The sequence below is a fragment of the Oncorhynchus masou genome, unplaced genomic scaffold (genome assembly GCF_036934945.1).
Source record: "Oncorhynchus masou masou isolate Uvic2021 unplaced genomic scaffold, UVic_Omas_1.1 unplaced_scaffold_2831, whole genome shotgun sequence".
NCBI classification, from domain to species: domain Eukaryota; kingdom Metazoa; phylum Chordata; class Actinopteri; order Salmoniformes; family Salmonidae; genus Oncorhynchus; species Oncorhynchus masou.
Window position 1 is genome coordinate 1 of NW_027009257.1, and position 21,151 is coordinate 21,151.

The 21,151-nt window shown below is 46.3% G+C and overlaps 1 protein-coding gene, 1 non-coding gene and 1 pseudogene across 2 annotated transcripts; all 3 read right to left on the bottom strand.

Moving 5' to 3' along the window:
* Positions 1-3,756: 3,756 nt before the first annotated feature.
* LOC135533945 (nucleolar protein 58-like) lies at positions 3,757-11,023 on the bottom strand. The gene is made up of 8 exons (XM_064961132.1): positions 10,877-11,023; positions 10,188-10,264; positions 9,993-10,041; positions 7,801-7,883; positions 7,474-7,517; positions 7,240-7,260; positions 4,243-4,650; positions 3,757-4,028 (listed from the first exon to the last, which is right to left on the bottom strand). The coding sequence occupies exons 1-8, from the start codon at positions 10,919-10,921 to the stop codon at positions 3,814-3,816; spliced, it is 942 nt and encodes a 313-aa protein (XP_064817204.1). The 5' UTR covers positions 10,922-11,023; the 3' UTR covers positions 3,757-3,813.
* On the bottom strand, positions 4,111-4,190 carry LOC135533949 (small nucleolar RNA SNORD11B). The gene has a single exon (XR_010454610.1). It is a non-coding gene; the product is annotated as a small nucleolar RNA SNORD11B (small nucleolar RNA).
* A 766-nt stretch (positions 11,024-11,789) lies between the features above and the next one.
* LOC135533947 (U2 spliceosomal RNA) lies at positions 11,790-11,937 on the bottom strand (annotated as a pseudogene).
* Positions 11,938-21,151: the final 9,214 nt, after the last annotated feature.

Genomic DNA, 21,151 nt, shown 5'->3' on the forward strand with positions numbered 1-21,151 from the left:
CAAAATTGACTGGCCTAATGAACTCGGGATGGCTTGGGCAGTGATTGTTGTTCCTTTCCATCACTCGTGGTGTTGATTTCATCATGTCCATTTGTTGATGTTCTCTCACACTTGCAAAGTCACTGTGCATTTGCAATATGGTTAACTGGGCATTCACCATCACGAATTTGTCATGCTATAAAAATCGTGCAGGAATGCCAAATTGACTGGCCCGTTGAACTCGGGATGGCTGGGCAGTGATTCTGGTACCTCTCCATTGCTCGTTAGGGTTGATTTCAGAATGTCACTTTTGGTGATGGTACCTCACCGTTTAAACATATTGCAAATGGACAAGAGTCACCAGCAAGTCACCGTCATCAGCCAATTTGATATCATTCTGACACCAAACTGATACAAACTGACACCAAACCCACTTTTCCCAACTCGTTTAGGAGCCAAGTATCACATACTTCCAGAGCTGGCCCAAAATTCACATCGCCTTCGGTTCAAACCATAAAAAAACATAAAACACGTAATTCACGTTCTAGCTGCGGGTCCATTTCTTGTGTTATGTAGGCCTAGCTGAGGGGCGACCCCGAATCCAAGTTTCGGCTCGATAGGTCATTGCTGAAAATCCACTTTTCAATTACTTGTTCGGGGTCCTTGAATGAGCTATCGGACAGAAATGTTGGGTTCTGTCTCTATGGGCCGAGGACGGTCACAATGCACACCTAGTCTTGTGTCTCTGGGACATTTCTAAATGTCGCCATTTCGTAATGGTCAAAATGAATTGAAGTCATTGCAAATGTACGAGGCTGTTTCTCAGTCCGAGAACCTTCTAGAGCGCAATCACCACGCACTATCGACCTGAGGTCTAGAACAGGATTCTAAAGTTTGAACTCTAGGTCTGACGGTTCTTTAAAAGTTCCAACAAGGTTAACTAATGCAGGGAGTGTATGTCTCTACGCACCCCAATGGGTCCCTACTTCCAAGCTGTGTGTGTGATTTAGTTTTCCTTTGAAATTTTAAGGGAAAAATGACTGATTTACAGTTCACAGGGGTTGCCTAATCACATATGAAGTTTTGGAAAGATCTGATTTTTTAACCCCTCGAAACATTGAGACACCAATTATGGCACTTCCGGTTGGCACAGGAAGCTATAACGCAACACACATCCTCATTGGGGTATTCTATTACAAAATCCTGTTTTAAGTCTTTACCATAAAAACTGACTGATTTACACAGGGTTGAATGCACTATGTCTATCAAACTGCAGGCAGGGTATGGGTATACACTTTTAGGGCGATTTTAACCTCTTGATGCTATGGGGGGCGCTATTTCATTTTTGGATGAAAAACGTTCCCGTTTTAAACAAGATATTTTGTCACAAAAAGATGCTCGACTATGCATATAATTGATAGCTTTCGAAAGAAAACACTGACGTGTCCAGAACTACCAAGATATTTTCTGTGCGTGCCCTAGAACGTGAGCTTCAGGCAAAACCAAAGATGAGACGGCATCCAGGAAATGAGCAGGATTTTTGAGGCTCTGTTAACCATTGTCTCCTTATATGGCTGTGAATGCGAGAGGAGTGAGTCAACCCTTTCTGTCGTTTCCCCAAGGTGTCTGCAGCATTGTGACGTATTTGTAGGCAGATCATTGGAAGATTGACCATAAGAGACCACATTTACCAGGTGTCCGCGGTGTCCTGCGCCCGAAATTGGTGCGCAAGAGTCAGCTGCCAGTATTTTTCCATGGGATTCAGAGAGGAAAGCAAGCTTCCACGAAACGATATATCAATGAAGAGATATGTGAAAAAAACCTTGAGGATTGATTCCAAACAACGTTTGCCATGTTTCGGTAGATATGTAGTTAATTCGGAAAAAGTTTGACGTTGTAGGTGACTGAATTTTCGGTTCGTTTCGGTAGCCAGACGCAATGTAGAAAACGGAACGATTTCTCCTACACACAGACGCTTTCAGGAAAAACTGCGCATTTGGTATGTAACTGAGTCTCCTCATTGAAAACGTCAGAAGCTCTTCAAAGGTAAATGATTTTATTTATTTGGTTATCTGGTTTTTGTGAAAATGTTGCGTGCTACATGCTACACAAAATGCTATGCTAGCTTAGCATACTCTTACACAAATTAGTCAATTTCTATGGTTCAAAAGCATATTTTGAAAATCTGAGATGACAGTGTTGTTAAGAAAAGGCTAAGCTTGAGAGCAGACGCATTATTTTCATTTTATTTGCGATTTTCAGAAATCGTTAACGTTGCGTTATGCTAATGAGCCTGAGGCTTTAGTCACGATCCCGGATCCGGGATGGGGAGTTCCAAAGAAGGTATGATAGCGAGGTGAACAGGCAGTGGCTCGGGTGGGTGTTGTCCTTGATGATCTTTATGGGTGTCCTGGAGGGCAGGTAGTTTTGCCCCGGTGATACGTTGTGCAGACCTCACTATCCTCTGGAGAGCCTTACGGTTGTGGGCAGAGCAGTTGCCGTTCCAGGCCGTGATATAGCCCGCCAGGATGCTCTCGATTGAGCATCTGTAGAAGTTTGTGAGTGCTTTTGGTGACAAGCCGAATTTCTTCAGCCTCCTGAGGTTGGGAGGCGCTGCTGCGCCTTCTTCACGATGCTGTCTGTGTGAGTGGACCGATTCAGTTTGTCTGTGATGTGTATGCCGAGGAACTTAAAACTTGCTACCCTCTCCACTACTGTTCCATCGATGTGGATAGGGGGATGTTCCCTCTGATGTTTTACTGACGCTTAGCTTGTTTGATAGCCTTGCGGAGGGAATAGCTGCACTGTTTGTATTCGGTCATGTTTCCAGTCACCTTGCCCTGATTAAAAGCAGTGGTTTGCGCTTTCAGTTTCACGCGATTGCTGCCATCAATCCACGGTTTCTGGTTAGGGAATGTTTTAAATCGTTGCTATGGGAACGACATCTTCAACGCACGTTCTAATGAACTCGCACACCGAATCAGCGTGTTGGTATTTGTCAGACTAGGCCATGGCTTTGCCTGTTCCACTGATTCTTCTGATCTGAAGGGATAAACCAGGGTCAGCACAATAGTAGGGGACCACAGTATGGGACTAGCAGAGTAGGGGACCACAGTATGGGACTAGCAGAGTAGGGGACCACAGTATGGGACTACTGGCAGAGTAGGGGACCACAGTAGGGGACTAGCAGGATTTCACTGTTTAACTTCACTCAGGTAGGGGGCAACATTCGGGGAAGTTTGGATGCAAAGCGTGCCCAAACTAAACTGCCTGCTACTCAGTCCCAGAAGCTAGGATATGCATAGAAAACAAAGCTGTCCAAATAATGTCTGAGTAAAGCAGACCTGATTTAGCAGGCGAAAACCTGAGAAAAATCCATCCAGGAAGTAGATTTTTGTTTGTTTGTTCTAGTTCTCTATACAATGCCATTACAGTATCCGTTGACTTATGACTCAGTTGCTATGCAGTTCCTATGCCTTCCACGAGACGTCAGCAGTATTTAGAAATGGTTTCAGGCTTGTATTCTGAAAAATGCGGGAGTAAGAGCAGTCTGAATGACTGGACCCTACAGTGTCGGAGCTTTTTCATGCTCAATCCCGAGAGAGTGCCTTTCTTGTTTACCTTTATATAGACAACTTTATTGTCCGGTTGAAATATTATCGATTATTTAGGCTAAAAACAACCTGAGGGTTTGGATATTTTGTCTGCCTGTTGTAACTGTTTGAGCCTGTGGATTACTGAAGAAAACAAAACGGAGGTTTTTGGATATAGAAAATATCGAACAAAAGGAACATTTATTGAATAAATGAAATTCTTAGTGAAACCATATGAAGATCATATGAAGAGACATTCTACTTCTAGTGATGGCTGGAACAAAAGCCTCACCTTGCCCTTGTTCTTGGCCGAGGTCTGTCCCAACAGAGAGGCGTGGTAGATGAGACCATATTTGGGCGTGTCTCTGCACATCTTCAGGGCTCTGAACAGGGCCTTCTCTGCTCCCAGGATCTGGACTGTGGAGGCCGGGTGCTTGGCCAGGTTCAACAGGGACCCTGTCAGAGAGAACCAGAGCATTTAGGAGCAGTTGGGGCGGTTCCAGCTGACTACTACAAGTGTCCAGGTAAAAGGTTTTAATTCAAGCTCAGATGAGGTAGTGACTGAAAAGCATCAGGTTTCAGGATTGTGACATATAGTCATCATAATCACTGCTTGTTTTGTGTTTTGAATGATTCCTGCTGTGTGATTGGCCGTTAGATCATGACTCACCAGCGTGTGAGATGAGCCGTGCCCCGACCAGTTCCCCCACCATGACAGTCAGGTTGGGAGCGATAGCCATCATCCTGTTCTTCAGATAGTCGTACAGTTGGGTGCGGTACTCTGTAATCTCTATCACCTGGTCACACAGGTGCATGATGTTGCCGATGTCCTCCTCTGACACCTCCGTTCCCATGGAGATCTCTGCAGCCAGTTTGACCTCTGCCTCCACCTCCTCGGGGAGATGCTCAGACAGGTCGGTGGTTGCCACGTTGGTACGAGCGCCTATCTTCCGGACACTCTTGCAGTAGGCCAGGTTGTCAGTGATGATCTTCCCCACCTCAGGGAAGTGCCAGCCGTACCACTCCCTACAGCGCATGATGTAGTTGTTGAGCTCCTTGTCCAGGTCATCCAGCAGAGCTGCACAGACCACAATACCAGTTACCCCCGCTACAGACCACAATACCAGCTACACAATACCAGTTACCCCCGCTACAGACCACAATACCAGTTACCCCCGCTACAGACCACAATACCAGTTACCCCCACTACAGACCACAATACCAGCTACACAATACCAGTTACACCCGCTACAGACCACAATACCAGCTACACAATACCAGTTACCCCCACTACAGACCACAATACCAGCTACACAATACCAGTTACACCCGCTACAGACCACAATACCAGTTACACCCGCTACAGACCACAATACCAGTTACACCCGCTACAGACCACAATACCAGTTACACCCGCTACAGACCACAATACCAGTTACACCCGCTACAGACCACAATACCAGTTACACCCGCTACAGACCACAATACCAGTTACACCCGCTACAGACCACAATACCAGTTACCCCCGCTACAGACCACAATACCAGTTACCCCAGCTACAGACCACAATACCAGTTACCCCAGCTACAGACCACAATACCAGTTACACCAGCTACAGACCACAATACCAGTTACACCCGCTACAGACCACAATACCAGTTACACCCGCTACAGACCACAATACCAGTTACACCAGCTACAGACCACAATACCAGTTACACCTGCTACAGACCACAATACCAGTTACACCCGCTACAGACCACAATACCAGTTACACCCGCTACAGACCACAACACCAGTTACACCTGCTACAGACCACAATACCAGTTACACCTGCTACAGACCACAATACTAGTTACCCATGTTACTCCTGCCACAGACCACAACACTAGTTACACCTGCCACATACCACAACACCAGTTACACCTGACACAGACCACAATACCAGTCACACCTGCCACAGACCACAATAGTAGTTACACCTGCCACAGACCACAATACTAGTTACCCATGTTACTCCCGCCACAGACCACAACACTAGTTACACCTGCCACAGACCACAACACTAGTTACACCTGCCACAGACCACAACGCTAGTTACACCTGCCACAGACCACAACGCTAGTTACTCCAGCCACAGACCACAACGCTAGTTACACCAGCCACAGACCACAACGCTAGTTACACCAGCCACAGACCACAACGCTAGTTACACCTGCCACAGACCACAACGCTAGTTACACCTGCCACAGACCACAACGCTAGTTACACCTGCCACAGACCACAACGCTAGTTACACCTGCCACAGACCACAACGCTAGTTACACCTGCCACAGACCACAATACTAGTTACACCTGCCACAGACCACAATACTAGTTACACCTGCTACAGACCACAATACTAGTTACACCTGCCACAGACCACAATACTAGTTACACCTGCCACAGACCACAATACTAGTTACACCTGCCACAGACCACAATACTAGTTACACCTGCCACAGACCACAACACTAGTTACACCTGCCACAGACCACAACACTAGTTACACCTGCCACAGACCACAACACTAGTTACACCTGCCACAGACCACAATACCAGTTACACCTGCCACAGACCACAACACTATTTACACCTGCCACAGACCACAATACTAGTTACCCATGTTACACCTGCCACAGACCACAACGCTAGTTACTCATACAGACCACAACGCTAGTTACACCCGCCACAGACCACAACGCTAGTTACACCCGCCACAGACCACAACGCTAGTTACACCTGCCACAGACCACAACGCTAGTTACACCTGCCACAGACCACAACGCTAGTTACACCTGCCACAGACCACAACGCTAGTTACACCTGCCACAGACCACAACGCTAGTTACACCTGCCACAGACCACAACGCTAGTTACACCTGCCACAGACCACAACGCTAGTTACACCTGCCACAGACCACAACGCTAGTTACACCTGCCACAGACCACAACGCTAGTTACACCTGCCACAGACCACAACGCTAGTTACACCTGCCACAGACCACAACGCTAGTTACACCTGCCACAGACCACAACGCTAGTTACACCTGCCACAGACCACAACGCTAGTTACACCTGCCACAGACCACAACGCTAGTTACACCTGCCACAGACCACAACGCTAGTTACACCTGCCACAGACCACAACGCTAGTTACACCTGCCACAGACCACAACGCTAGTTACACCTGCCACAGACCACAACGCAAGTTACACCTGCCACAGACCACAACACCAGTTACACCTGCCACAGACCACAATACCAGTTACACCTGCCACAGACCACAATACCAGTTACACCTGCCACAGACCACAATACCAGTCACACCTGTCTACAGATAATCAAGTGTTGTGTTTAATTTGTCTGTATAAAAGTAGGGCCCATTGATCAGTCATCTTAAAAACTGCACTAATGTGCCTACAGTCTATAGCAGAATGTGTAGAATTGTAGAAAATGAACGCTAAAAGTTCAATTCTCTTCACTGTCACATGAGGGGGCCGCTAAAATGTTTTGCTTGCAAGGTGGGGGGGGGGTTAATGATGTGAGATGTGTTGCGGCCTCTCGTGAGGTTTTTGTGGCCCCCACCCCCATCAAAGATGCCCACCACTGGTCTGGAGGTACTTACAGATAGCTTGAACGATCATGGTGTTAGGGGCGGCAGAGTAGCCTAGTGGTTAGAGCGTTGGACTAGTAACCGACTATTAACCGGAAGGCTGCGAGTTCAAACCCCCGAGCTGACAAGCTACAAATCTATCGTTCTGCCCCTGAACAGGCAGTTAACCCACTGTTCCCAGGCCGTCATTGAAAATAAGAATGTGTTCTTAACTGACTTGCCTGGTTAAATAAAGGTAAAATAAAATATCCACTTTGTCAGGGCTGAACTTCAGCTTGTAGCGGGACAAACTGAGGAAACAGAAACAGGTCAGGATCTGCCATAGCAGCCTTTCAGGTCTTCTATGAATACGACAGAGGGAGGTGCTGCCTCAGGGGTAGTGACGAATGCTGAGGAAATCCACACGAGGTTTCAGACAGCATGATATAATCATCGGCAACACACACACACTACATATTGATGTAAGTATATTATAAAGTGTTTGTAATGTCTTTTGTTATAAGACTAGTTGGCGTCATGTAATGGGATCCTAATAAATCCAAAACGCCAAGCGTTTTCTGTGTTCCAACCTACCTGTGAGCCAGTCCCAGAGACATGGCGCTGATCTCCCGGGGGGGCAGCCCAGTGATCAGGGACTCCATCTGTGTCCTGATGGTCTACCACGTTGCGGCCGTTGTTGCTGGGCCGATGTTGCTCCTAAACGTTTCCACTTCACAATAACAGGGGCAACTCTAGGAAGGCAGAAATTTGGCAAAATGACTTGTTGGAATGGTGGCATCCTATGACGGTGCCACATTGGAAGTTACTGAGCTCTTCAGTAAGGCCATTCTATTGCCAATATAAAAATCATGTTTCAGTTCTATTAAACCAGGTAGGCCAGTTGGGAACAAGTTCTAATTTGCAACTGTGACCTGGCCAAGATAAAGCATAGCAATTTGACACATACAGAGTCACACATGGAATAAACAAAACATCAATAGAAAAAGTATACATACAGTGAGTGCAATGAGGTAAGATAGAGGTACGGCAATAAATGGACCATGGTGGCAAAGCAATTACTATACAGTGATTAAACACTGGAATGGTGGTTGTGCAGAAGATTGATGTGCAATTAGAGATACTGGGGTGCAAAGGAGCAAGATAAATAAATACAGTATGGGGATGAGGTAGGTACAGATGGCTATGTTCAGGTGCAGTGATCTGTGCGCTGCTCTGACAGCCATGTTTGTCTATTGAGATTGCATGGCTGTGTGCTCGACTTTATAAACCTGTCAGCAACGGATGTGGCTAAAATAGCCGAATCCACTAATTTGACAGGGTGTCCACATACACTACATATACAAACGACTGTTATAGTCACACCATTGCCGCTTTCTAATTTTTCAAGCGAAGGTCTTTTAATTAAGGAGTATGCAAGCACACTTTTGGTTCACCAAGCATGCAGAAGCCTTGACTCTGACAGCCCTTGTGCACTTTATTTTAATTTTTTATTTCACCTTTATTTAACCAGGTAGGCTAGTTGAGAACAAGTTCTCATTTGCAACTGCGACCTGGCCAAGATAAAGCATAGCAGTGTAAACAGACAACACAGAGTTACACATGGAGTAAACAATTAACAAGTCAATAACACAGTAGAAAAAAAAAAAAAAAGTCTCTATACATTGTGTGCAAAAGGCAAGGAGGTAGGCGAATAATTACAATTTTGCAGATTAACACTGGAGTGATAAATGATCAGATGGTCATGTACAGGTAGAGATATTGGTGTGCAAAGCAGAAAAGTAAAAATAAAAACAGTATGGGGATGAGGTAGGAAAATTGGGTGGGCTATTTTCCGATAGGCTAACAGCTGCAGCGATCGGTTAGCTGCTCAGATAGCAGATGTTTATTAGGGAAATAAAAGTCTGATCGAGTCACAGGCAGCAGAGAACTGGAACAGGCGGCCAAATGAGGTGTTGGCTTTAGGGATGATCAGTGAGATACACCTGCTGGAGCGCGTGCTACGGGTGGGTGTTGCCATTGTGACCAATGAACTGAGATAAGGCGGAGCTTTACCTAGCATGGACTTGTAGATGACCTGGAGCTAGTGGGTCTGGCGACGAATATGTAGCGAGGGCCAGCCGACTGGAGCATACAGGTCGCAGTGGTGGGTGGTATAAGGTGCTTTAGTGACAAAACGGATGGCACTGATAAACTGCATCCAGTTTGCTGAGTAGTGTTGGAAGCAATTTTGTAGATGACATCGTCGAAGTCGAGGATCAGTAGGATAGTCAGTTTTACTAGGTTAAGTTTGGCGGCGTGAGTGAAGGAGGCTTTGTTGCGGAATAGAAAGCAGACTCTAGATTTGATTTTCGATTGGAGATGTTTGATATGAGTCTGGAAGGAGAGTTTGCAGTCTAGCCAGACACCTAGGTACTTATAGATGTCCACATATTCAAGGTCGGAACAATCCAGGGTGGTGATGCTAGTCTGGCGTGCGGGTGCAGGCAGCGAACGGTTGAAAAGCATGCATTTGGTTTTACTAGCGTTTAAGAACAGTTGGAGGCCACGGAAGGAGTGTTGTATGGCATTGAAGCTCGTTTTGAGGTTAGATAGCACAGTGTCAAAGGACGGGCCGGAAGTATATAGAATGGTGTCGTCTGCGTAGAGGTGGATCAGGGAATCGCCCGCAGCAAGAGCAACATCATTGATATATACAGAGAAAAGAGTTGGCCCTAGTGACTATAGTGAGCAACAACAGGAGGGGTGAAAGTATTCTGTCTACCTGCCAAGGCCTCTGTTGTGTCCTGGAATTTCTCAAAGTGCTTCAACTTCACCCTGGAAGGAGAAATGGTTGCGACATTTTATTTGACAACTCCAGAAACATGTTCCTTATGCTGATAATGTGTAATACTACTGTTCATGACAACGTATTCCCCTCGAATATAAACACTCCTCTCTCCAGACATGTGGCCAAAACTCACACTTTGTTGGCCTTCTCCGGAGTTTCGAACTCCTTCCATAAACTGTCCACCTCTTGGAGCTTTGACTCATCGAGGACCTGAAACAAAAAAAGGCTTCTATCAAGTACACGGGCATACCATACACTACTTGCATTTAACTCAACTCGGTTTACATGTGTTGTCATTAAAACCCGTCAGTAATGTGTGACAAGACAGACAGCACGCGGTCCCTCCAAAGTACCACGCACCAGTTATGCTAACTTGGAAGAGAAGCCTATTTGAAATGTTGGGTAAACATTGGCAACAAATAAATTATTTAGCTTCGAAAATAGAACGGGTTCAAATAGTTGCATTATTACAAAAGTTAAGTCCAAGGTAGCAAAGTCTCTGTATATCCAGCAGATCTAGGTAACTGGCACATGCAACGTGGTTGCTTAACTGCAGCGTGTTGAATGAGAAGGCCTCGTTGCGGTAAAGGTTTGCATGCGAGAAGTACCACGACGACCTAAATATAGAAGCCATGTGTACTATAAACAATATTAAAACAGGTCTTGAAATTGAAATACTTTGTATTAATACAATATCTAGCTACTCCAGGAAAACAACGTATTTAGCTAGCTACACCGCGAACCCGGTTCAATGATTGAAAATGGTCATGCACCCATCTAAAATTATTAGAATTTAGAATATAACTTTAGTAAAATACTCACTTTAAATATTGCATAACCAGCAGCGGTTTCAAATAAAACAAGCATCTCTGAAGCTTTTTCACCAAGTTTAAAACAAACGTATCTCCGAGAAAGCCTTCGCTTGTCGCAGTTCCAACCGGAATGTGTTCCACGCGGTGATCTGTGTGCCTCACCCGGAAGCACGTCCTCTCTCTAACATCGCGAGAAGTGGCAGAGTGAACTTTTTGGAGTCAAACAAATCCGACGAGAACAGTTTGGTCGGGAATAAGATAGGAATTAATAAAATAAAATAAAACGTATATATAAAAGTTTACTGTCACACACCAGTTAGTTGTTTTACAGGGTCAGCTATACTAAGTAGTACGGAGACCCATTTTTGCGTACAGTTGTGTTATTTTGATGAATGTATTTGCAATTTTGACGGTGCAATATGTTTTGTGTTTAAAAGACAACTACATTTTCGAAATGCATTTACTGTTTTGCAAAAGTTGTGTGTCTTGTGGACTCTGTTTTGAAAATCGACAACATTGTTCCAAAGAAATGCTTGTATGTGATTGAAACTAATACATGCAGTTGCTTGTGACACAGTCCATGTTACCAGTACAGCACATTTCATAGTTGATTATGTATAATCTTCCACTGTATATATTTCCAATCATAACAAAAAAAATGTTGAACTACTTTTTTACTTAGCTATGTGTGTATATTTTTGATCATGCACTGTTGAAGAAAGTTTGCAAGAATCCCGTGCACGTGACGAAAAATCTTTGATTGGAAGATGAACGCACCCCATGGTAGTCAATAAAACCGTGACCGATTTGACCAGCACTATCGAGCCATCGCTGATATTGACATGAAGTTGCTCAATGTGAAAATACAATATAGACCAACGAAGCAACTCTGTTTCCTCTGTCTGATTTCTCTTTACAATGAAAGGGGGTGCACCGTTCGTGGAGGTACTGCAATACCAGCTCGATGTGTGGAGTTGACGGAGCAAGCCCCTATTCCATCTCCTATTCCAAAAATCACTTTAATATATGGTCAGATATATGAACAGATTTTTTTTATTTTGGAAAAGTTTTATTGACACATTTCCTTTAAAAACAGCTCATACATTTTTTTACATCATTTATACACATAAAAACGGCAATAAGGCATAAAACACAGCATTTGAAAGTTACATTTAAATTTGTTAAAAAGTACATGTTTTTAAAACCAATGAAAACAACCATGAATAAAAGTACTTTCGTTGTAAAAACATCAAATCTGTAAAAGCCATTTAAAATTTGTACTAATGATCTAACAAGGGTCAAACATTTTTAAGACATGAAAAACATGTTAAAAAAGTCACTTTGTTAAAAGGCTGTCTTCGGTCCCTTGTACAGGAGCGGGGTGAGTCCTTATCAAACTCGCCTCATCCTGCTCCTCTGAATAAATTACCGTCCCTTCCTTCGGGGCCCAGGGGGATCCCTCCCCTAGGCACATCGCCCTCGGCGCTGCAGCGCTGTCAGGCCGTGGCCGCGGGACCTAGGGTGTTGTGGGGGACCCTTCGCCTGGGGTCGAGGCCCCCTTCCTTCCGTACCACACCAGGGCTTCCGTGGCTACCATGGCCACTGCCTGGGGAGTGGTCTCTACGCTTTTCCCTACCAGGCAGATTGCGGGAGGACCACAGTGCTTCCTTCAGGCACGTGAGGGTGGGCCAGAACTTTGTGAAGGCCTTTGATGGAATAGGCATTCGGCCCACCCCATACAGCACGAGCTGAGGTGTTAGGTCCTCCCCTGCTCCCCTGCTGCCCCGTGAGTGCATAACGGCCCTGACCGGGAGGATCTCATGGGCGACCATCCAGGACAGGTCCCGATGACGATTCAGGAGAGCAGGATGGGCCACGTTGCGCCAGAACGTTGTGGGCTCGAACTGGTTCCCGTTCCTGCACAAAGAGAGAAGAGAGCGGTGTTTAGTTAAAACTGTGACTGTTTCTTTTTCCAGTTTAAAATGTCTTAAAAACTTCTGGAGCTGGACGTAGTGCGGGGGTAGCAGGAAAGAGACTGGGGCTCGCAGGTCGACTGGGATCAGCCTCAGAGTCCTGAGGTAAGATCCCAGCCAGAATCGTGCGAGGGCCTGAGTCTTGTTGTTGACCGGGGAGGTGGCAAGAGTCAGATGTAACGCTGTGTAGCGGCTGCCCAGGAACAAGTAGAGGTCAGGTTAGTTACCAGAGAGACGACAGAAGGTTAGTTACCAGAGAGACACGACAGAAGGTTAGTTACCAGAGAAACGAGACAGAAGGTTAGTTACCAGAGAGACGCGACAGACGGTTAGTTACCAGAGAGACGCCACAGAAGGTTAGTTACCAGAGAGACGAGACAGCCGGTTAAGTTACCAGAGAGACGAGACAGAAGGTTAAGTTACCAGAGAGACGAGACAGAAGGTTAGTTATCAGAGAGACACGACAGAAGGTTAGTTACCAGAGAGACGAGACAGAAGGTTAGTTACCAGAGAGACGAGACAGAAGGTTAGTTACCAGAGAGACGAGACAGAAGGTTAGTTACCAGAGAGACGAGACAGAAGGTTAGTTACCAGAGAGACGAGACAGAAAGTTAGTTACCAGAGAGACGAGACAAAAGGTTAGTTACCGAGACAGAGAGAGACGACAGAAGGTTAGTTACCAGAGAGAGACAGAAGGTTAGTTACCAGAGAGACGACAGAAGGTTAGTTACCAGAGAGACGAGACAGAAGGTTAGTTACCAGAGAGACGAGACAGAAGGTTAGTTACCAGAGATACGAGACAGAAGGTTAGTTACCAGAGAGACGAGACAAAAGGTTAGTTACCAGAGAGACGAGACAGAAGGTTCGTTACCAGAGAGACACGACAGAAGGTTAGTTACCAGAGAGACACGACAGAAGGTTAGTTACCCAATACAGTAGTCTCCAGGTGTAACTCACCTCTTGTGTTGGTATTTATCAGACTTCGCCATGGCTTTGCCTGTTCCACTGATTCTTCTGATCTGAAGGGATAAACCAGGGTCAGCACAATATTAGGGGACCGGTAGAGTAGGAGATGAGTAGGGGACTAGCAGAGTAGGGGACCACAGTAGGGGACTAGCAGAGTTAGGGACTAGGAGGTAGGGGACCACAGTAGGGAACTAGCAGAGTAGGGGACCACAGTAGGGGACTAGCAGAGTTAGGGACTAGCAGAGTAGGGGACCACAGCACGGGACTAGCAGAGAGGGGACTAGGGGACTAGCAGAGTAGGGGACCACAGTAGGAGACTAGCAGAGTAGGGGACTTGCAGAGTAGGGAACAAGCAGATTAGTGGACCAGCAGAGTAGGGGACCAGCAGAGTAGGGGACCACAGTAGGGGACTAGCAGTGTAGGGGACCACAGTAGGGAACTAGCAGAGTAGGGGACTAGCAGAGTTAGGGACTAGCAGAGTAGAGGACTAGCAGAGTAGAGGACTAGCAGAGTAGGAAACTAGCAGAGGGGACTAACAGAGTAGGGGACTAGCAGAGTAGGGGACTAGCAGAGTAGGGGACTAGCAGAGTAGGGGACCACAGTAGGGGACTAGCAGAGTAGGGGACTAGTAGAGTAGGGGACCACAGTTGGGGACTAGCAGAGTAGGGGACTAGTAGAGTAGGAGAGCCAGCAGAGTAGGGACCACAGTAGGGGACTAGCAGAGTTAGGGACTAGCAGAGTAGGGGACTAGCAGAGTAGGGGACCACAGTTGGAGACTAGCAGAGTAGGGGACTAGCAGAGTAGGGGACTCGCAGAGTAGGGGACCACAGTAGGAGACTAGCAGAGTAGGGGACTAGCAGAGTAGGGGACCACAGTTGGAGACTAGCAGAGTAGGGGACTAGCAGAGTAGGGAACAAGCAGAGTAGTGGACCAGCAGAGTAGGGGACTAGCAGAGTAGGGGACCACAGTTGGGGACTAGCAGAGTAGGGGACTAGTAGAGTAGGGGACCAGCAGAGTAGGGGACCAGCAGAGTAGGAGACCACAGTAGGGGACTAGCAGAGGAGGGGATCCGCAGAGTAGGGGACAACAGTAGGGGACTCTGGTTGTGCCGTGGCGGAGATCTTCTTTTACTCGGCTTTGTCTCAGGATGGTAAGTTGGTGGTTGAAGATATCCCTCTTGTGGTGTGGAGGCTGTGCTTTGGCAAAGTGGGTGGGGTTATAGCCTTCCTGTTTGGCCCTGTCCGGGGGTATCATCGGATGGGGCCACAGTGTCTCCTGACCCCTCCTGTCTCAGCCTCCAGTATTTATGCTGCAGTAGTTTATGTGTCGGGGGGCTAGGGTCAGTTTGTTATATCTGGAGTACTTCTCCTGTCTTATCTGGTGTCCTGTGTGAATTTAAGTATGCTCGCTCTAATTTTCTCTTTCTCTCTCTCTCGGAGGACCTGGGCCCTAGGACCATGCCTCAGGACTTCCTGGCATGATGACTCTTTGCTGTCCCCAGTCCACCTGGTCGTGCTGCTGCGCCAGTTTCAACTCCTCTGCCTGCGGCTATGGAACATTGACCTGTTCACTGGACGTGCTACCTGTCCCAGACCTATTATTTGACCATGCTGGTCATTTATGAACATTTGAACATCTTGGCCATGTTCTGTTATAATCTCCACCCGGAACAGCCAGAAGAGGACTGGCCACCCCTTATAGCCTGGTTCCTCTCTAGGTTTCTTCCAAGGTTTAGGCCTTTCTAGGAGTTTTTCCTAGCCTATGTGCTTCAACACCTGCATTGCTTGCTGTTTGGGGTTTTAGGCTGGGTTTCTGTACAGCACTTTGTGATATCAGCTGATGTACGAAGGGCTATATAAATAAATTTGATTTGATTTAGCAGAGTAGGGGACCACAGTAGTGGACTAGCAGAGTAGTGGACTAGCAGAGTAGGGAACTAGCGCAGTAGGGGACCACAGTAGGGGACTAGCAGAGTAGGGGACCACAGTAGGGGACTAGCAGAGTAGGGAACTAGCAGAGTAGGGGACCACAGTAGGGGACTTGCAGAGTAGGGGACTAGCAGAGTAGGGGACCACAGTAGGGGACTAGCAGAGTAGGGGACAAGCAGAGTAGGGGACAAGCAGAGTAGGGGACAAGCAGTGTAGGGGACAAGCAGTGTAGGGGATTAGCAGAGTAGGGGACCAGAGTAGGGAACTAGCAGAGTAGGGAACTAGCAGAGTAGGGGACCACAGTAGGGGACTAGCAGAGTAGGGGACCCCAGTAGGGGACTAGCAGAGTAGGGGACTAGCAGAGTAGGGGACCACAGTAGGGGACTAGTAGTGTAGAAGTCTGCTCAATTTATCCAACCTAATGGGTTGATTATAATGTGTATTATTGCTGGAATAGAAGTCTGCACACCCAGTAGATCAGGGATCAAGGTTCCACCTCTGGTATGGATATATTTGTTTTCCCAAAATGATGCTTATGTAAGAACAGCTTACTTACTAAGATGTCTAACATTTACAAACAAGTTATCTAATTTGTACATTTTGAAATTATATGTTGATTCATTTAATTTGTATAATTTTTTAAACTTGATTTAATTGTTAACGTAAAAACATTATTCAAGATGAACTAGTGTCAATGTTCATTAGAACCGTGCGAGGGCCTGAGTCCTGTTGTTGACCGGGGAGGTGGCAAGAGTCAGATGTAACGCTGTGTAGCGGCTGCCCAGGAACAAGTAGAGGTCAGGCAAGCCTTTCCCCCTTGGACCTGGGCCTCTTGACCACCTCCCTCCTCAGCCTCTCCCACTTGCTCCAGGTCTAAAATACTCCTTTGAGGGGAATAAAAACAGAACTGATTAATAAAAGCACAGGTAAAATCACAGCTTTAATGATTAAAACCTTGCCCTCAAAAGTCAGCTGTCGTAGTCCCCAAAAACCCAGTCTCTGTCTTACTGTCTCCAGGATCCCACTCCAGTTACCGCTCCCTCCTCCCTCCCTGTCAAACTTTACCCCCAGTACCCTTATGTCCGTTATTTTGACTGTCAGAGGTAGTCTGGTCAAGTCTGGGTCTGCCCACGGTCCGAAAACTTGGGCCTCTGTCTTGTCTCTGTTCAGTCTCGACCCAGAGGCTCGTCCTTACCAGTCAGACCTGTCCAGAGTCCTGTCGACGGATAAAAGGTCAGTACATAAAATGTTGACGTCGTCCATGTAAAAGATGCACTTGGCGGTCATCCCCCCACTCCCCGGGATACCCACCCCACTGATCCGTTGATCCTTTCTCAAGACCTGTGCCAGTGGTTCAATACAGGCCACGAACAGAAGAGGAGATAACGGACAGCCCTGACGGACGCCGCAGTGTACTCCCACTGCTTTTGACAGATGCCCATTTACAAGGATTTTGCTGGTGATGTCCCCATACAGCAGTTCCACCCAAGCTAAGAACCTGTCCGGGAGACCCATTTTTTGCAGTACCTTAAAGAGGTACTGGTGCGAGACCCGATCAAAGGCTTTTTCAAAATCTAAATTTAGGACTACAAGCCGCATGTTTCTGTCTCTCGCATAACAGATGGCATCTCGGATCAGTATCAGGCTGTCCGTGATCTTCCTTCCGGGCACGGCACAGGTTTGGTCCGGGTGGATCACCTCCCCTAAAACAGAAGACATTCTGAGTGTTAAAACCTTGGTAAAAAGTTTACAATCAAAGTTTAAAAGGGTAATCGGTCTCCAGTTCTTCAGGTCCGTCCTGTCAGTTTTCTTATATAAAAGAGTCACGATCCCCACTCCAAAACTGTCAGATAGTCTGTCAAGATGTTCAAAGTCAGTAAAAACAGTCAGAAGTTCATCGGCTAAAACATCCCAAAAGGTCAAATAAATCTCCAAAGGGAGGCCGTCCTCCCCCGGTGATTTACCCCTCTTAAAATGTTTCAGTCCTTGGTCGATTTCTGTCCTCGTCAGGTCGTCTGTGTTGGGTAGGGTCTTGTCGATGTAGGTTAAAACGTCCCCCATGGTCTCTTCACATACATCTTTTACCCCAAACAGTTCCCCATAAAAATCCTTGACTACTTATTTTATTCCCTCTTTATCTGTTTTTAAAACCCCATCTTTATTTTTTAAACCAGTCATTAACCTACACTAACTATGTTCTTAAAAAAGTACCGAGTGCACTTCTCCCCCTCTTCTAATTCCCTTTCTTTACTTCTTAAAATAACCCCCTTGCTTCTCTGTTCTGCTAAACGTGCCATTTCCTTCTTACTTTCTTGGTTAAAATCAAGGCCCTGTTGGCATAGGTTAAAATACCTTTCCAGTCGCTTTTGCAGTCCCACCATGCGTCTATCTTTTTCTCTGCTTTTTTTCTTTCCTATCTCTCTAAAGAAGGTCCTCATCCTTTCCTTCACCATTTCCCACCACTGTGCTCGTGTGTCAAAGAAGTCCTGCCACTGGCTGAACTGCTCCCTGTACTGACTAACTACTCTATCATCTTCTAGAATGGTTCCTATCTCTCTAAAGAAGTCCTGTAGCGTCTGCCACTGGCTGAACTGCTCCCTGTACTGACTAACTACTCTAACGTCTTCTAAAAGGGAGCAGTTCAATTTCCAGGGCCCTCTTCCCACAGTCACACCCGGAGTTAGTGAAAGGGTGCACATCAGCATTACGTGATCTGAGAAGTAAGCAGGGGTTATTTTAGCATCAGTTGGGGACAGTCCCGGGTAAACAGATAATCAATGCGAGAGGCTCTGGTGCCATCACCACTGGTCCAGGTGAAGCCCTCCTCTCTTGGATGCAGGGTTTTAAAGCAGTCAGTCAGTTTAAAATCCCTGCACAGCCTTTGCAATAAAACACTTGACCTGTCTACCTTAAAATCCCCTCCTGCCCCTCTCCTGTCTGCTCTACTTAAAACACAATTAAAATCCCCACCCACCACTAGAGGATCCCTCCCAAGCATGTGGGACTGCAGGTCCTCTAAAAGTGTGCACCGGTCATGTTTATCGTTAAAACCATGCACATTTAGCACGTTAAAATCCCTCCCCATAAAAGTACAATTGGCTAAAGAGCACGCCCACCTACCACCACCGTGCTCCCCTTCACCACCACCTGTGGGGTCTTGATTAAAATGGCAACACAGTTGTTCTTTTTAAAATTGGAGCCACTCCAAATGGAGGCCCCGTGCTGCCACATATCCTCCCATTTCCTGTAAGAGGATAATATGATGAATCATAGATTGGCAAGGAAATCCTCTTCATCTTCACTGTCCAACTGCATTGTCACGGAGCTGGAACCAGCAGGAGGATGGAGAGGCCTTGAAGCTGTACACTGCTGTGGTGCCAAACTGCTGCAGAACTTCACTTGGCAGTTTATGCTGATAACAGGTATCACCAGCCAGCTTCAGTCCATACCGCACCAGGAGTATGGAGTTGAGAGTGTGCAGTGACATTCTATTTCTTAACTTTGACCTGACCACACTCATTTGGCTGAACAGCCGTTCAAACTCCGCATTTGAGTGTGGCAAGGAGAGGGCAGCGGGTGCAGCTTTGCACAGTTCTTCAAATGGATTTGACCCGGAAGAGTCCGTGTAGTTATTGACTTCACTCCAAAACTCAACTGTATTTTCAGTTGAGTTCCACCTAAACAGATGAATGTTTCTTAATTGGGAAACAATTTTATCAATTGTTTGGGGCTGGTATCCCAGTAGCTCAACTACTTTAATAATTTCAGTGGTACCTTTATTGTGCTTTAGCGTTTCCTTAACACTGAACACGGCCATGTTTCGCAAGGCTTCTATGTTGTCTGGGAGCCTTGCTTGCAGCTCCTTGCTTAAAGCAACAATGTAGTTGCTGCACCGTCTCCGAATGACCTTTTTGTCCTCTGGCGCAAGACTGAGTTGGTACACCGTGCTCTCGAAAAGGTACCCAAGGTATGGTGATGGGCAGAGATGTCCGTCAATGGGATCCTTCAGGACACCCATTTTTGCCATAGGGTTGACTACTCTGCTGCAAATTGATGTTAAGAGATGTACCAGATTGTCCAAAAGCTTGACAGGATCTGTTTGATCTCCCTCAAATGACTTCACTGCAACTTGTACGTTGGACAGGATTGATTTGAAGAATGTCCAGTAGACATAGTTGTTCTTGTCCATGTACGTGTCGTGGAGCACATCCGCCATGTAGCAATGCTCACTGGCCTTGGTCAACTCAAAGTGGAGTTTCAGTTCTTCCCACTGGCTCAATATACGAGTTACTGCAGGCTCAATCGATAGCCAACGTGTGACATACACTTGTGATCTGCAGGGGTTTCTGGCCACAATTCATGGTGGCATACACTGCTTTGTACGCCTCATGCCGTTTTGAGGAAATGGAAAACCAGTTGTAGGTTTCCCTGATTAAGTACTCAACACTCCTAGGGATGGTTTCTTTGGATGCTGCACTGACAGCCAATTGTAAAGAATAGCACACACAGCGGATGAGAACCAAATTGGGCAATGCACATTCTTCCTTTAAAACCCTGAAGATTCTCTTTTTCAAGGTTACACTTCAAGAAACTCAAATACCGCCTTTGCTATTGATCTGGCATCGCCCCCCTCCAATTCAACCAGCCCGAGAAATGTGGACACAGCGGTTCTTTTTTTTAGCACTGAAATACCGAATCACCACACCCAGGTATTGATCAGCGGACTCATCCAAAAGGAGACTGAACTTCTCATCCCCCACATCTGACGTCACCCTTTGGAGAAAATAAGGAGCCAGTACTCCCCTAATCATTTCTGTGCACTTGGAAGTTTGTTGCTGCCACAGAATCTGAAAAGGCAGCTTTGCAAGCCATACCTAAATGGTGGCATGCTAGCAGCGAACAATGCTCTGCAATGGCATATAGTAGCTTCTGTGCTTTTGCAGTTATCCACTTTCTTAATAACCCACTGTGGTAATGTAGACTGTGGTAATGTAGACTGTAGTAATGTAGACTGTGGTGCGGGGTTGTACGGTTTTGATTTATTTATATGCTTTGCAAATGTTTGCAATGTTTTTTGACATTGTTGCAAGCAGATCTGATCTGCAGTAGGCACAGGATGCCGACAATCATCCCCAATTACTGGCTTCAGACACCCTTTAAAAGGTACAGACTCACTCTTTCCTGTACTTCTGGCTGAACAATTTTGATTGAGAAATGTTGATTGATGTTATAAGTTCTGTTCAAGATCAAACATTTGTCTCGTCGAACTCGTATTACTGCTGCTGCTGTCAGCCAACAATGATTTGCAATTTGCTGCCAAAGCAGCAAAGCAGCAGCTACTCTTCTTGGGGTCCAGCAAAATTAAGGTAGTTTATACAATTTTAAAACATTACAACACACTGTGTGCCCTCAGGCCCC